The sequence below is a fragment of the Alexandromys fortis genome, unplaced genomic scaffold (genome assembly GCF_014885135.2).
Source record: "Alexandromys fortis isolate MF-2015 unplaced genomic scaffold, M_Fortis_MF-2015_v1.1 scaffold_7, whole genome shotgun sequence".
Classification (NCBI taxonomy): domain Eukaryota; kingdom Metazoa; phylum Chordata; class Mammalia; order Rodentia; family Cricetidae; genus Alexandromys; species Alexandromys fortis.
In genome coordinates this window covers 1,550,562-1,564,267 of record NW_026067920.1, presented here as the reverse complement: position 1 = coordinate 1,564,267, position 13,706 = coordinate 1,550,562, and the positions used below count along the sequence as shown (strand labels likewise).

The 13,706-nt window shown below is 53.1% G+C and overlaps 1 protein-coding gene across 2 annotated transcripts in view; it reads left to right on the top strand.

Moving 5' to 3' along the window:
* The window catches only part of Ppp2r2c (protein phosphatase 2 regulatory subunit Bgamma), an 84,151-nt gene extending 70,445 nt beyond the window's left edge, over window positions 1-13,706 (top strand). For both annotated transcript variants that reach the window (XM_050140854.1, XM_050140855.1), the window contains exons 6-9: window positions 36-200; window positions 5,904-6,073; window positions 8,174-8,265; window positions 10,999-13,706. In XM_050140854.1, coding sequence (XP_049996811.1) covers window positions 36-200; window positions 5,904-6,073; window positions 8,174-8,265; window positions 10,999-11,290 — 719 coding nt within the window. In that variant the 3' untranslated portion in view covers window positions 11,291-13,706. The remainder of the gene's footprint in view (window positions 1-35; window positions 201-5,903; window positions 6,074-8,173; window positions 8,266-10,998) is intronic.

Below are 13,706 nucleotides of genomic sequence, written 5' to 3'. Positions count from 1 at the left end.
TGCCCTCACTGTTGCCCTTGACCTCGCCAACCCAGATATCGTCGACATCAAGCCAGCCAACATGGAAGACCTCACGGAGGTGATCACAGCATCCGAGTTCCATCCCCACCATTGCAACCTCTTTGTCTACAGCAGCAGCAAGGGTTCCCTGCGGCTCTGTGACATGCGGGCAGCTGCCCTGTGTGACAAGCACTCTAAGCGTAAGTTTCTGCACTGGAGTGGGTGGGTAGGGACTAGATATATTGGGACTGGCAAGTGGGTGTACCAGCATGGGTTGGGGGAGGTTGTTTTAGCTGCTGAAGAGCTCCTTAGAGGAAGGATATATAATGCTCACCCTCGCCAGGGGGCGTCTGCAAGGCCCAGGATAGAGACGAAAACAGTAAGAGTCATTTCTGAAACCTCTGGCAAAGTCTGCCACACGTTTGTCCTGGATTTCTTTGGGACCTGACACTGGAGAAGTCGTGGCAGAGGAAACAAGAGGTGGCCAGTCAAATTGCATCCACAATCAAGAAGCAGAGAGAGATAAATGCCATTTGTTCAGTTAGCTTTCTCCTTTTTATGCAGTCCAGGACTGAAGCCTGGGGAATGGTGCCACCCACTTTTAGGATGGGGCTTCACATTGCTATTAACTTTATCATGTAATCCCTCACAGGTATGCCTATTCTTTTTTTTTTTTTAAACAAATCTCTCATCTCCATAGGCTCATAACCATCTCATAATACAAGCTATGTTTAGTCCAACTTCAAAAGTTCCCATAGTCTTTTTAACATTCCGCCATCATTTAAAAGTCTAAAGCCCAAGTCTTATCTAAGATGCAAGGTAATCTCTTAATTGTGAACCTGTAAAATAAAAAATAAGCCAATGCTCCCAACATACAATGACACAGAGAAATGAGGGAAAGAGTGTAGTCATACATAGCAAGGGATAGCTAACTATCCCTTGCAAGTTAGGATATCTCTTGGAAGACCAAACTATCAGGGTAAATACCAAATCTGTCCACTCCATGCCCAGTACCTGGGACCCTTGATGGACTCAACAGGGCAGCAAAGAGCTTAGATAGCCATAACTACTCATCTGTTGCCCACAGTACACATAGCCTCTTTCTCAGGACAGGTCTACTACGTGCCTATAGCTTTCCTTGGTGGATGCCCCATGGTCCTGGCATCTCCAGTATCCTTGGGTCTCCATTGCAATGTTGTCTTTACCTTGTGAGCTTACACAGTGACCTACAGGGGCTCCTTGTAGGGGAGGTTATGCTACCACACAGTCTGACTTCAGTGGCTTTCTGGAATCTTGGCACCAGCTTCCATGACCACCTCTCAAATATTTCATGCCTACAAAACCAGTACCTGGTGGATGATGCTGCCAAGTTCTGCTGCCTGTGTGAGGTATAGCCTGGCCTCCTTGGACCACAGCTGTATCAGATTCTGTAGGCTGATCCTTGTGGGAGAGGGGGAAGGTCTCTTGGCAGTGAGCAGGGAACCCCTCCAGTTGCACTCTCCTATCAGACACTCTGCATTTTCATGAGTTTGAGCCTTTGACGGATAGGTCTTGCCCTAGGGAAGATTTTTCTATTTTCCCAGTGCAAAGCTGGGGCAGTCTCTGTAGCAGCCCTAGTCACCTTTCAGCTCCTGCCTCGGATGCACCTTTTAGCTTCCTTGGACTCTTTCTCTTCTTGACAAACTGCACATTTAAAAATAAATATATTTATGCTCAAATTGTTAGTTTTTTTTTAAAATTGTGAACCTATATAAATGCAGTAAACAATCATACTAAGCATACATGCTTTTCTGTCTTGGAATGTCCTCCACCAAACAAATTAGTTCATGACCTTTAAACTTTGACCTTTGTGGTGCCTGCACCACCTGGAAAGTGGTCGGGCAAGGACCTGGGGATTAAAGAGCATACAGAGACAAGAATGCCAATTTTATTGTGTTCCCAGGCAGCTTAATCAGTGGCCATGCCCTAGCTCTCAGATCTCCCACTGCAAGCCCACCAGAAACCACTTCCTTGTTATCAGGAACTCATGAGGGTTCCGTGCTCAGAGCAGCTGCAAGCACAGAAAAGTAAATTGTTTATTCCGCAGGCAAGAGGTCATAGAAAGTTCAGGGTCTGAGGGTCTGCAGCTCCCAACAGACATTTATATATAAAGCCAGATTCTTTGCCAAATCTACGTGGATGTCCCCCAGCCCATCCCCTGATGGAGCCCTTGTTCTCTTTGTAACTTCATGAGCCGGGGCCTCCACCATCCAAATTTATCTTAGAGTTCTTGTCTTTTGAGAATAGCTTAAGCTCTGCTTACAGCATTGAAGGGCTTGTCCAGCCCAAACCTCCAAGCTTTCCACATTCCTCCTTTACATCTCTAGAGGCCTAAGGGCCGAGAGGTCAGGTTCATCACAGCAACAGCCCGGCTCCCTGGTGCCAGCTTTCTGGATTAGTTATGTTCCTGTAGCTGTGGTTAAAGCACCTGTTTGCGGGAGAAGGGTTCATGTTGGCTCACAGGTCGGGGCTGCAGTCTGTGGTGGCGAGGAAAGCATGGCAGCAGGAGCCTGAGGGGGCTGCCCACATTGCATCCACAGTCAGGACGCAGAGAGGTGTCTGTGGCCGCTCAGGATTCGAGCTCAGGGAATGGTGCCTCCCACTGTTAGGGTGAGTCTTCCTGCCTTGGAGAACTTAAGATAGCCCAGAAGCCAGCCCAGCCAGCCCAGCCAGCCAGGTTCTCACCAGTGCCTGAGTGCTTGTTTACTAGGTAAGCCTAGGCCTGAGTATTAGCCAACACGGTGCCTCACACAGGGGTTTTGGTTTGTTTTTCCATTGGGGTTTTTTTGTTTTGTTTTGGTTTTTTTAAGACAGGGTTTCTCTACGTAGTTTTGGAGCCTATTCTAGAACTTGCTCTGTAGACCAGGCTGGCCTTGAACTTACAGAGATCTGCCTGCCTCTACCTCTCAAGTGCTGGGATTAAAGGTAAATGCCACCACTTCCCAGATCATATGGCTTTTTTGTTGTTGTTGTTGGTTTTGGGGTTTTGTTTTTGTGTTTTGGTTTGGTTTGGTTTGGCTTGGTTTTGGTTTTTCAAGACAGGGTTTCTCTGTAGCTTTGGAGCCTGTCCTGGAACTAGCTCTTGTAGACCAGGCTCATACAGATTTTCTCTTGCAGTTAATTCTATATTTTACATTCTTATGGATTTTTTCTCACCCTCTAAGTCACCTGTGTAGGATCCAGAATCCAGAATCCAGACTCAATCTTCACCTGCTTGCCTCCCAACCCCAGAGTGGATGGAACCCAAGCCAAGAGCATTCTAGATAACACTCTGACACCAAACCACGCCCTTTGCCACAACATCTTACATTTTGATGCTGCTACAAGGGCAACTGTCCCTAAACTGTGTGTCTCATCCATAGTGTTTGTTCTCAGTGTTCACGAGAAGTTGAGCAGCTGATTCCCAGTGGCCAGGCACATGTCGTTCTTAATTAGCCATGACCATCATTCCAGCTGAATTTGTCTAAGAAGTCTGGAGCTTTGGCTGGTTCTCTGCCTCCCACTCCTATGTTCAAAAGCCAGGGTGAGGCTGTCAGCGACTCCCCCAGGGTCCTGCCCACAGTCTCCTTTCCTAACGGGATGACTCTGTGGCTTTCTTCTCACTTAGTGAGAAGCATTGCGGACCACTGTGTGCTCAACATACCTGGCACCGAGCAGATGAGGAGGCCAAAGGTCAAAGGAGCACAGGAGCTCCTCAGACCTGTCTGAACCAGGTCAGGCTGGGGTATACTGGCTATCCTGTACTCCCATCCATGGCTTCAGCTCTCTCAGAAATTCTAGACGAAACCCAGGTTGTTGTCAGCTAGGCACCGTGACAGGGTAACCATAGAAACAGCCATCCATGAGTCTTCAGAATAGACAGTTATTTCTGCTTTTGACAGCAGAGTCTGTGAGAAGGAGGGGTTGAGCACTGAGCATGCGCTTGGTCAGGATGGGTGGGGATGATGGTTCACCGTCATGGGACTCCAGTAACGTGAATGGCAAATGGCTGGGACACTTGCAGCTAACAGAGGATGGCACACCGTCAAACGCTCAGAGCCTCCCAGGGTAGAGCCATGGATACCCCTTAACCCATGAAGGGCACGTGCTCTTCCTCTGCTTCCTGAAGTTGTCACCCTGGAGCCGTGAGAGAGCTTTCTTCCCTGTGGTTTAAAACAGCACATGCGTGTTCTGTATAGCTGTGGAGGTTAGAGATCTAGTCGGGTGTGGGCAAGGCTACCTTTAAGAGCAGCTGTTCCTTTGACCTTTTCAGCTAAAGCCACCATGCCTCTCAGCTCAAGGCTGTCACTCCAGCCCCTAGGCAGTCAGTACAAATCCCCATCCCATCTCAAGATTCAGGAGAATCTTCAAGATTCTCAATATAGTGTTCTTAAGCAGCATGGTGGGTGAGGCCCAGATCTTCCCAGGGGTGCCCTTTGCATGCTACAGTATAAGGGACAGGAGTAGATGAGGACAGTGGGACTCAGAAATGGGTGCCAAATCATGTCAGTTCTTGAGGGGCCCCAACTAGGGACAGATTTCGTCTCATGGGGACCAGTTGTATGAAGCTGCTCAGGGTATGGACAGTTGTCAGTAGTCAGAGAGCTTTGCTACATCAGCTTCTGAGTGCTTCCGTCCCTTATGGGCTGGGCCACTGCTTGGGAGTTAATGCCGGGGCTGGGCTTGGAGAAGAAGGTGTGCAGCCTCTTTCTCCTGACATGGCTTTCCCTTCCCAGGGTGCCTGCTTCTTCCCTCTCAACCCTTTCCCTGACCCTTGAGAACCTGTGTCCTGGAAAGGCTCAGGAGGGGTGACAGGACTGGGCCAGGCTCCAGGGTGGATTGCCTCCATCTTTTCCCTTGCTCTTGGCACAGCCTCCTGGCACAGCCTGTCCTGTTGGCTTCGGGGAGCAGAGCTTTGTGTCACTCACCTAGTACCTCGAACAGAGCCCAGGGCATCACAGGCACTCGGCGTGGGGGCTCTGGACAGCTTAGGGCAGCAATGATATGTGTGTTGAACAAGAGGGCAATGGTAGGTCCCGGATGAGAGGCAAAGGGGTGGGACCTAGGAGGCCGGCCATCCACCTGTGATTCCCCAGGGGCCCACTGGAAGGAAGGGTCTGTCCCAAGTCTCTTGGGAGCTGTGGCCAGCCCTCTTCTTCCAGTGAGGCAGTGGCCAGGGCTGTCACTCAGTGGCTTCCTGAGGCTGGCTCTATAGGTTGGAGATGCTTAGATCATGGCTGGCTGCCAGCCAGCACCCCACTTCTACCCCACCCCCGTCTGCCCACAGAGCCCAGGGAGTTAAAGCCAGCCCCACAGCAATCCTGGTCCCTATCTGCTCTGCCACCAGGGCTACTTAGGGGCGTGACCTCAGGCATCCACTGTGCATGTCCAGAGGCAGCTTCTGACTTGAAGACCTGGGACCAGAACCACATCAGACCCAGCCTAGAGACTGCCAAGAACCTTTCCGCTCTGCACTGCCAGTAGGGGGCAGCAGAGCATTGCAGCTGGTGTAGCTCTGGGTTCAAATACCCCACTTTCATCTGCCTCTGAGAGCTGCCCGTGGATCTGCTCTCAGCCTCAGTTTTCTTGGATATAAAATGGGGATAACTAGGCTACCACCCTGCCGTTTTTATTAGGGGATTAGATGAAGTCCTTCACAGTACAATAAATACTCAATTAGTATAATTCCACAAGGAAGCCCTTTCAGGGCTCTTCCTCTTTGGAGGGTTCTTAGAGCCAAGGGCTTTGGTAGGTGTTTAGGGAAAGGCTTGACAAGTGAATGAATGATGATGGTATAGACAGGCAGCTAAGCCTGATACAGTGGGCTGTGTGGTTCTGACTGTGAGCAAGGCAGTCGATGACAGCCGCTGATTCTCTCTCCACAGTCTTTGAAGAGCCCGAGGACCCCAGCAACCGCTCTTTCTTCTCAGAGATCATCTCCTCGGTGTCCGACGTGAAGTTCAGCCACAGTGGGCGCTACATGCTCACGAGGGATTACCTCACGGTCAAGGTCTGGGACTTGAACATGGAGGCGAGGCCCATAGAGACCTACCAGGTGTGTGTGGCGGTCTAGCAGCCTCGGGGCCCTCTGTGTGGGGTGAGATCTCCCAGGAACACCCTGTTCCTTGTGCTGACACCCCCACAGGGGGCTGCCCAGCTACAGGGGCTTCCTCTGCTGCATTGTAGATGAAGCCGCAGAGAATCTTCCAGCACAGACACTGGTGCTGAGGAGGCTCCTGCATGGGACTGCCACCTGCATCTAGAACCCCAGTTTCTGGGAAAGGAGGGGAGGGAGAGGCAAAGAAAGGCATGAAGCCAGGCCTGAAGTCAGAGTGCAGATGCCACGCACAGCCTTATCACTAAGTAGGTAAGCGTGACTCCGCCAGAAACATCTGGGTGTGGACTGTGTTCAGTGGCCACGTGGGAGATGTTTCTAGACCCTCAGGGTAGTCTTTTGAGTCAGTGTGCAGGGTAGACCTCTGAGCACTTCTGGGGAAGCTTCCTTCATTCCTCATCCTGCCAGGTCTCTTGGTGGAGCACGGGATAAAGCTGACTTGCTGTTAAAACAACACATGTGTAGTGTAGCTTGTTGGTGTCTGGCACATGTGGCGGGGGGCAGGACAGGGCTTTCTGGAGGCAACTGCATTTGCACTGGGCCTTGAAGGTCGCCTGGAATTTGGATTGGCAGATAAGGGAATCAACCAGAAATCCCACCCGCACCCACAGGGCTGTGTGTGTGTTTTGTCCTGCTCCAGCAAAGACGATACTGACTGCCCGTTCTGCAGACAGGGACACTGGGAAGTTGGAGGGTGACCGAGGCATCTCAGCCCAGTGGTGGCATGCCCAAAGCTCAGCCCTTTTCCTCTCCTACCAAAGCTGAGGAGGTGCACCCAAGAGGAAAAGCTTCCGGCAGGGACTCCTAGAAGCCACATTCTCCCATTGACCCATCCGCCCCTTTGTTAGCAGTGGGCAGGGCCTGTGGCTCCCCGCTTCCCTAGGTCCTGCCCTGTACACTCTAGATAGGGACAGGCCCTCTTGTGTCCCCTGTGAAAGTGTCAGCAGCCCAAGACTGAGGTCGGAAATGACCTCCTGTGAGGTGTGAGCTGACTGAACCAGCGCCTTCCCAGCCCCCTGGGGCCATCACAACACTGCAGACAGCACAGGCCTACGTGTATACATGTTTTCTTAGGGAGGGGTGAGTGTGGAGCCTCTGAGCCTCTGAAAGCCTGGGGGACCCATATAGTGGCAGCATTACTGTTTTCAGCAGCGCTGAAGCTCGGTGCCTGGCTTTCTGTACAGCTGACCTACAGATTCTAAAATAGCCATGATTAATGGCTACTCCCACTCGTGTCTTTGGAGGTGACTCTTGTGTCCTGGAAACTGTAGATAGTGGGACTGTGCTTGGCCAGCTTGCAGTACTTGACACGCGAGAGCTAATCCATCCATCAAAAAGAGTCTTGGGATGGGCTGCATGGCGTGGGGTTGTCCCAGGACTTCACCATCCCCCTCAGCCCATGGTTCTTGAAGACGCTGGGTCCATAGGCATGGAACATCCTTCACGGCAGGCCCAGGAAGTCTGGTACTCACTCTTTCCCTGTAGCTGAAGCCTCTCCTCCTTCCCCTGGGGAGCAAACCAGGCTTGGCACGCAGGAGAATCTGCCACACCTGTGCTTGGACCTGCTACTGACTGATGGGCCTGTGTGAGCGGAAGGGAACTTAAGGACCCCTCCTGCTGGCGGGGTTGGCAGCACCGTGGGGCCCTTTGGTTTTGGTCAGTGTACTGCTGGGTGCTGGCCTCAGGGGATCAGAGAGATGTAGAGCTTTGGCTTGGTCCTCTGGGGTCCCAGGCAGGTGGGACCATGGGGATGGTGACACAGCACGGTAGGGCCGTGAGCCAAAGTCTAGAGCAGGAGGAGTGGCCCCTTAGACTGTAGACAGCAGTGTCCACCCTTTGCCACCACCCCAGTGACAGGCTCTATGGTCTCTGAGCTGCGAACGCTCCCTTTCCTCTGTGGATGCGGCTCCCTGGTGTAGTCTCCGTGTTCCACAGCTCTAGGTCAGCTGTGTGTTCAGGGCTATGCCAAGACCATCGGTCCCATGGAGGTGTCAGGGCTATTTGGTGCCCATTGCTCAGCCTCTCCCCTCTTCTCTCCAGGTCCACGACTACCTGCGGAGTAAGCTCTGCTCCCTGTATGAGAGTGACTGCATCTTTGACAAGTTTGAGTGTGCGTGGAATGGGAGTGACAGGTGAGCCAGCTGCAGGCACCCAGCCTCAGCCACCCTGCCATGCCCCTCACCCTTCACCCCGGGAGGGGTCTTTTCTGTCATCTGTGATCACAGAGCTGCACTTTGCCAGGTTGCAGTGTGGGAGGTCTCCTCCCTAGCAGGCAGAGCTCTCCGACTCAAGTTCAGGGCTAAGAAGTGAGCTTTGCTTCACCCCTGTGACTGATGCTGACACCCACCCACTTTAACCCCCTGACCTAGGGTGCTGTGGGACTTTGGGTCAGGATCAGCCAAGTGCCTCCCACACCCCGGGCCCTCGGGGGAGGGCTGTAGCCCAGTATCTCCATCCCCAGGAGACAGAAAGGCATTGGGCCACCCACACTTTCCTCCTAACATCGCGCTGGCAGCCTCACACAGGTCCTCTGGGGCTCACAACTTGAACTGGTGACCTAGTATTGATGCATCCCTCCCATCCCACAGCCTGGAACCCAGCCCCTAGTACATGGCACAGGCTCCTGTGTTACCACAGCCTGGACCCAGCACAGTGATGTGGATGGGCCCATTGCATCCTTCACCCCACCTCATTCCCCTCCCGTACCCACGAGTCTGCCCTCTTGTGTGCCCGCCCCCCCCCAGGTCAGAAGCTTTTCTGTTGGAGAGGGGACATTGCTTCCCTGTCCCCCCTCATGCTTCTTTAGGCCCCACAGGCCTCAGGCCCAGTTAGTTACCTGCGGCTGGTAGGTGAGCCTGTCCGGGTCTCCTGTGGATGGACAGCTGCATAGCCTCCCGCCCAGATGAAAGAGAGAGGCTCCAGGTGACCAGGGCAGCATAGTACCCAGCATGTGTTTGTATTGGAGCCTCTGAGGCATCACCTCCCTCCCCGCGTTCCCTGTCCCTCCATCGGCAGGCAGGTGAGAAGCGGTGGCAGGAGAGCCTCAGCCCAAACTCCCCTCCATCCAGGGGATGGATCCACACAGGTGGCATCTGCTTTGCCCTGCGCCTGGGTGGGCAGGATGCTTCAGAGCTTCTGAGTTGGCCCTTAAGGGTGGCTGTGTTCAAGGCTGAGTGGTGCTCAAGTAGGGGTGGTGGTGACAACGAGTGAACCACTCTGAGGAAGCCAGTCTGAGCAGGCCAGGACCCACATGGGAGCTGCTGTCATCGCAAGGGTCCACCAGTTCTGCAGGGGCTGGTGACATAACCGTGCTGAACAGAGCGCGCGTGTGGTGGTCCAGAGCGTCCACTGAAAGACAATGCTAAGGCAGGATATTAGGGTAGATGGCTGAAGTTACCACCCACTGCCTGCATTTCATGTTGCCACCAGGGGGCGCATGTAACCAGACAGTCCCTAAGCCCAGCACAAAACCCAGCAAGCCTCTCTGACTGATGGAAGCCCGGCAACAGCCCACTTCTGCCTGATACTTCGCATAGATGTGCCCCACGCCTCCTTTTCTTCCTTCACACACACTCTCCCTGACTCTGGGATCCTGCTGAAGCACATGCTACCTAGGCTTGCTCCACTGCCGTCTCCTCCAGGAAGCTGTCCTGGGGCTCTCTGCCTTGCCCCACAGAATCCTGGGCTTTCTTCCTGTAGCTCGCCATTTATGAAGTGACAAATCCTCGTCACCTCTGTACTTGTTTCCCCCACCACCACTGGAAGAGATGTCTGGTGGGAGGGACCTCAGGAGAGTGCCCAGTCAACAGCTATCCATATTTCTGGGCAGTAAAGAGCAATCCGCCCCTTCCTTCTGCCTCTGCCTTCCTCCGAGCCTGGTCTGTCTGTGGACAGGAACCGCAGTGCCTACATTCTAGGGGCCCAGGGCTAAGAGGAGAAACAAATTGCCCATCCCTTTAAGGCAAGCCTGAGGACCACAGTCAGCTCAGCTAGACTCAAAGAGGGCGTACACCCCTTAGTAAATGGGCCCATAGAGGGCTGCTGTGTCGCTCCCTGAGTGAAGGTGGCACCTTCATTCCCCTCCAGCATCGCTGAGTCGGGGCACGGGACCCAGCTTCGGTTCTAGTACTGATTTCACTCCCTAACCGGGACCAGATGAATTCATCTGAATCAGCCCCCTGGAAAGTGACTTTATGTAGCCTTTGCCAATTTCTTAGGCTGAATGACCACCCCCCACACACACACACTCATGCATACACACAAGGAAGTGGTGTTCTGCGACCTGTATAAACAAAACTGGTGTAGGCCTATGTTTTTCATCAGTCTCTGAAACAGTGGCTATTTCCTCCTCTGTGGAGCCCTCTGTGGTAAACAGCTTCCCCCCTCCCCCCCCCCCCCGCCCTGGGCTTTTCCTCCTTCTCTCCCCATAGCTTTTCCAGCCTCCCATAGGCCCAAGCCCAAATCCTTCCTCTAGGCCCAGGCCTGCTTTCCACATGCATCTACACCACGTCTCATTGGAGCACCACGTCCATGGAGCAGAAGTCTGCTTCCAGGGTCCCTTGTCTGCCGTGGTATGTGCCTCACTCCGTATCATCCATGGTGGTGAGCCCTAATCTATCCATTGGCTTAGCCACTCAGGTTGTGGAGGGGACATAGGCCTGGCAGGTACAGAGGCCCTGGGACAGCCACGGTCACACCTCAGTGTCATCCCTGTCTCTGCTGCCCCCTGGGGCTACAAGCAAGCCTTGTGTCTCTTAGGCCGTGTACAAATGATGGGAAGGTACCATAGTGTTGGGGCAACATCATAGCTCCAGGGCGCCCGTGTCCCCTCGGTCTTCCCACACCGAGTCCTCTTCTCTCCCCAGTGTCATCATGACGGGGGCCTACAACAACTTCTTCCGCATGTTTGACCGCAACACCAAGCGGGACGTGACCTTGGAGGCCTCCAGGGAGAGCAGCAAACCCAGGGCAGTGCTCAAGCCCCGGCGCGTGTGTGTGGGTGGCAAGCGGCGGCGTGATGACATCAGTGTGGACAGCTTGGACTTCACCAAGAAGATCCTGCACACGGCCTGGCACCCAGCGGAGAATATCATTGCCATTGCGGCCACCAACAACCTGTACATCTTCCAGGATAAGGTCAATTCTGACATGCACTAGCTGGCCTCAGTGGCCCTCCTGGCCACCTCTGTAGGAGGGCAAGATGAGCATGGTGGCCACTGTGGGGACGTGAGTCCCTCGGCTGGAGTTGCCTTGGATGGCAATTGCCGGTTTAAACAAAGGAAAGGAAGGAGCCTCAGTCGCAGGTGATGAAATGGATGTGTCTGGTAGGCCTTGGTCCAGGGTTCCTTTGTTTAGGGTCCTTCTGCCTCAGGCTGGGCCTTTGTTTATTATCAGGACTTGATTCGGGTCCAGGGGTGATTTTTACTGCAGTGGGTCAGTTCCTATCAGGGAAAGTCATGTTGGTCCCTGATGGGGCTCCAGAGAAAGAGTGAAGCTCCCAAGCCAGGCAAGATCTGTGTGTGGGTCCTCAAAGGAGCCAGCCACGTGCCCTGGCTCGGAGCTGCTGGCTCATGTTGGATTTTGGACGATGCATTTTCACTGAGTGCTGGCAATGCCAGCTCCACACTGGGGTGTTTGGGATGTCATTCCGTATCCTAGGTGCCAGGCCAGGGCAGGTCCTGAGAGGCAGAGCTGAAGTCCTAGGGTTAATCTTGAGGCAGGGATAGGTTCCTTGTGTGGCTTTTCCAGGTTGGGGCAGGTCCTGAGAGGCAGGACTGGGGACCCTGTGTGGCTGTAGCCCTTACCTCACTGCCGTCCGTTTGTGAGTGCCCACTGCACGCTGGGCATGGTGCTCAGTCCATAGTGGCTGTGGATGGATCCCCACAGCCCACTCTGTGGTGGTTTTGCTGTCACCCTCCCATGCTAGCCAGTCATCTTCCCGCAGCTGACAGTGGGTCCTGTCCCTGACTGCAGAATCCTCAAGCCATGAGGCATGGGGTTTGGTTACCATCCCCTTTGTACATAGGAGGAAACTAAAGCAGAGAAACGGGGTGCCTAAGGAGTCACACCCCAAGGGCTGAGTTAGAGTCCCATGCAGGTCTTTCCATGGGCTCTTTCCGGCCCACCACATTGGTGACTGGTGTTCAAGCAGCGTCCCAATGGAAGGTTCTGGAAGGGAAGCATCTGTACTTGGTGAAGCCCGAGCAGGTACACCGGTGACGAGATGACACCGGAGAGAAGATCGGTAGTGGCTCCCCGCTCTGCTTAGTGGCATCCGGGCATGCCTCCCAGATGCACTTCGCCTCCATTGTTCCTGCAGCTTTCTCCTCGCCCTCCCAGCTGCTCCCCGAGGAGGTTGCATGCAGCCAGGCAGCCCTCCCCAGAGCCACAGGTCAGTGGCCACTTGGTGACCCCTCCCCCATCCTCCCTCCTGGAATCCCAGAACTGCAGGACTTGGCATTTTGACTCTGGAAGCAGCGAGCAGAGGGGCTTTTGTTTTTACAACATGGATTGAACTGCCGACCAGGAAACAGATGCAACGGAGCTTTTTTTCCTCAGTGGATCAAGGTATCCTTGTGTGTGTCAAAGCACAGCCGCATGCACACTCACTTCCGGCCATGTATTTTTACACAGAAACTGGGTCCATTACATTTTTTTTTAGTTTATTTTTAAATCAACGTGAATGAAGAATGTTTATCCATCACTGTAAAATCCAGGCACTCTGGACAGTATTATATGTACATATTGACCCTGATTAAAAAGAGCAATCAAAAGATCGGGCGACTTTCCCCTCTTGTAAAGGAAGTTGAAGAATGTGGCCAGTTGTACAAAAATCTCGTTGAAGCCAAAATCCAGGTGAGAGGGGCCTTGCACGCAGGCCTGGATCTCTGGCACACCCACCTGCCTTTGCAGTTCGGCGTTAGAAAGGATTCTTGTCTTGGGAGCTGGTTGCTGCCGTGAGATCGCAGGTGTCACGCGCGCTGTCTTCAAAGTTCCATCTCACACGGTCTTCAAAAGGAGGGGTCTTTCATATGCCCCTCGTTTCTAGACTTATGTTAGAAATGTTGGGTACCAAAGTAGGAAGGAAAAAGAGACAGAACACGATCTCAGAAGAAAAGCACGTCTTTGGGACCCCAGGACATCGCCCAGGTCCAGAGCAGACTGCAGATAGCGCTGCTGCTGCTGCTGCATGTCTTGATTGAGGACAGAACTGCGGAGGGGGGAGGGGCAGTGTGAGAAAGAGGGACCAGAGGCAAGCCACAGACTTTGCTACCTGACTCTGCTTAAGTTCTCTGGTCTTGAATATGTGGCATTCCCATAATCATCGCGACATCGTTGGGGGTTTTAAGTTTGTCTCTTCTGCTTTGGTTCTTCTCTGAGGGCAAAGCCCTTGGAGGGTGTTGGGTTTGTCCGTGCTGGTAACATAGTCAGGCCCAATCATTTGGGGTTCCGTGGCTCATAGGTGCATTCTTGTTTTCTTCTTCGGTGTCTCACAAACTATCCAACTGTTGAATAAAATTATAAATATGTTAATACCAGCTTTTTCCAATAAAATAACAAATGTTACATCTAA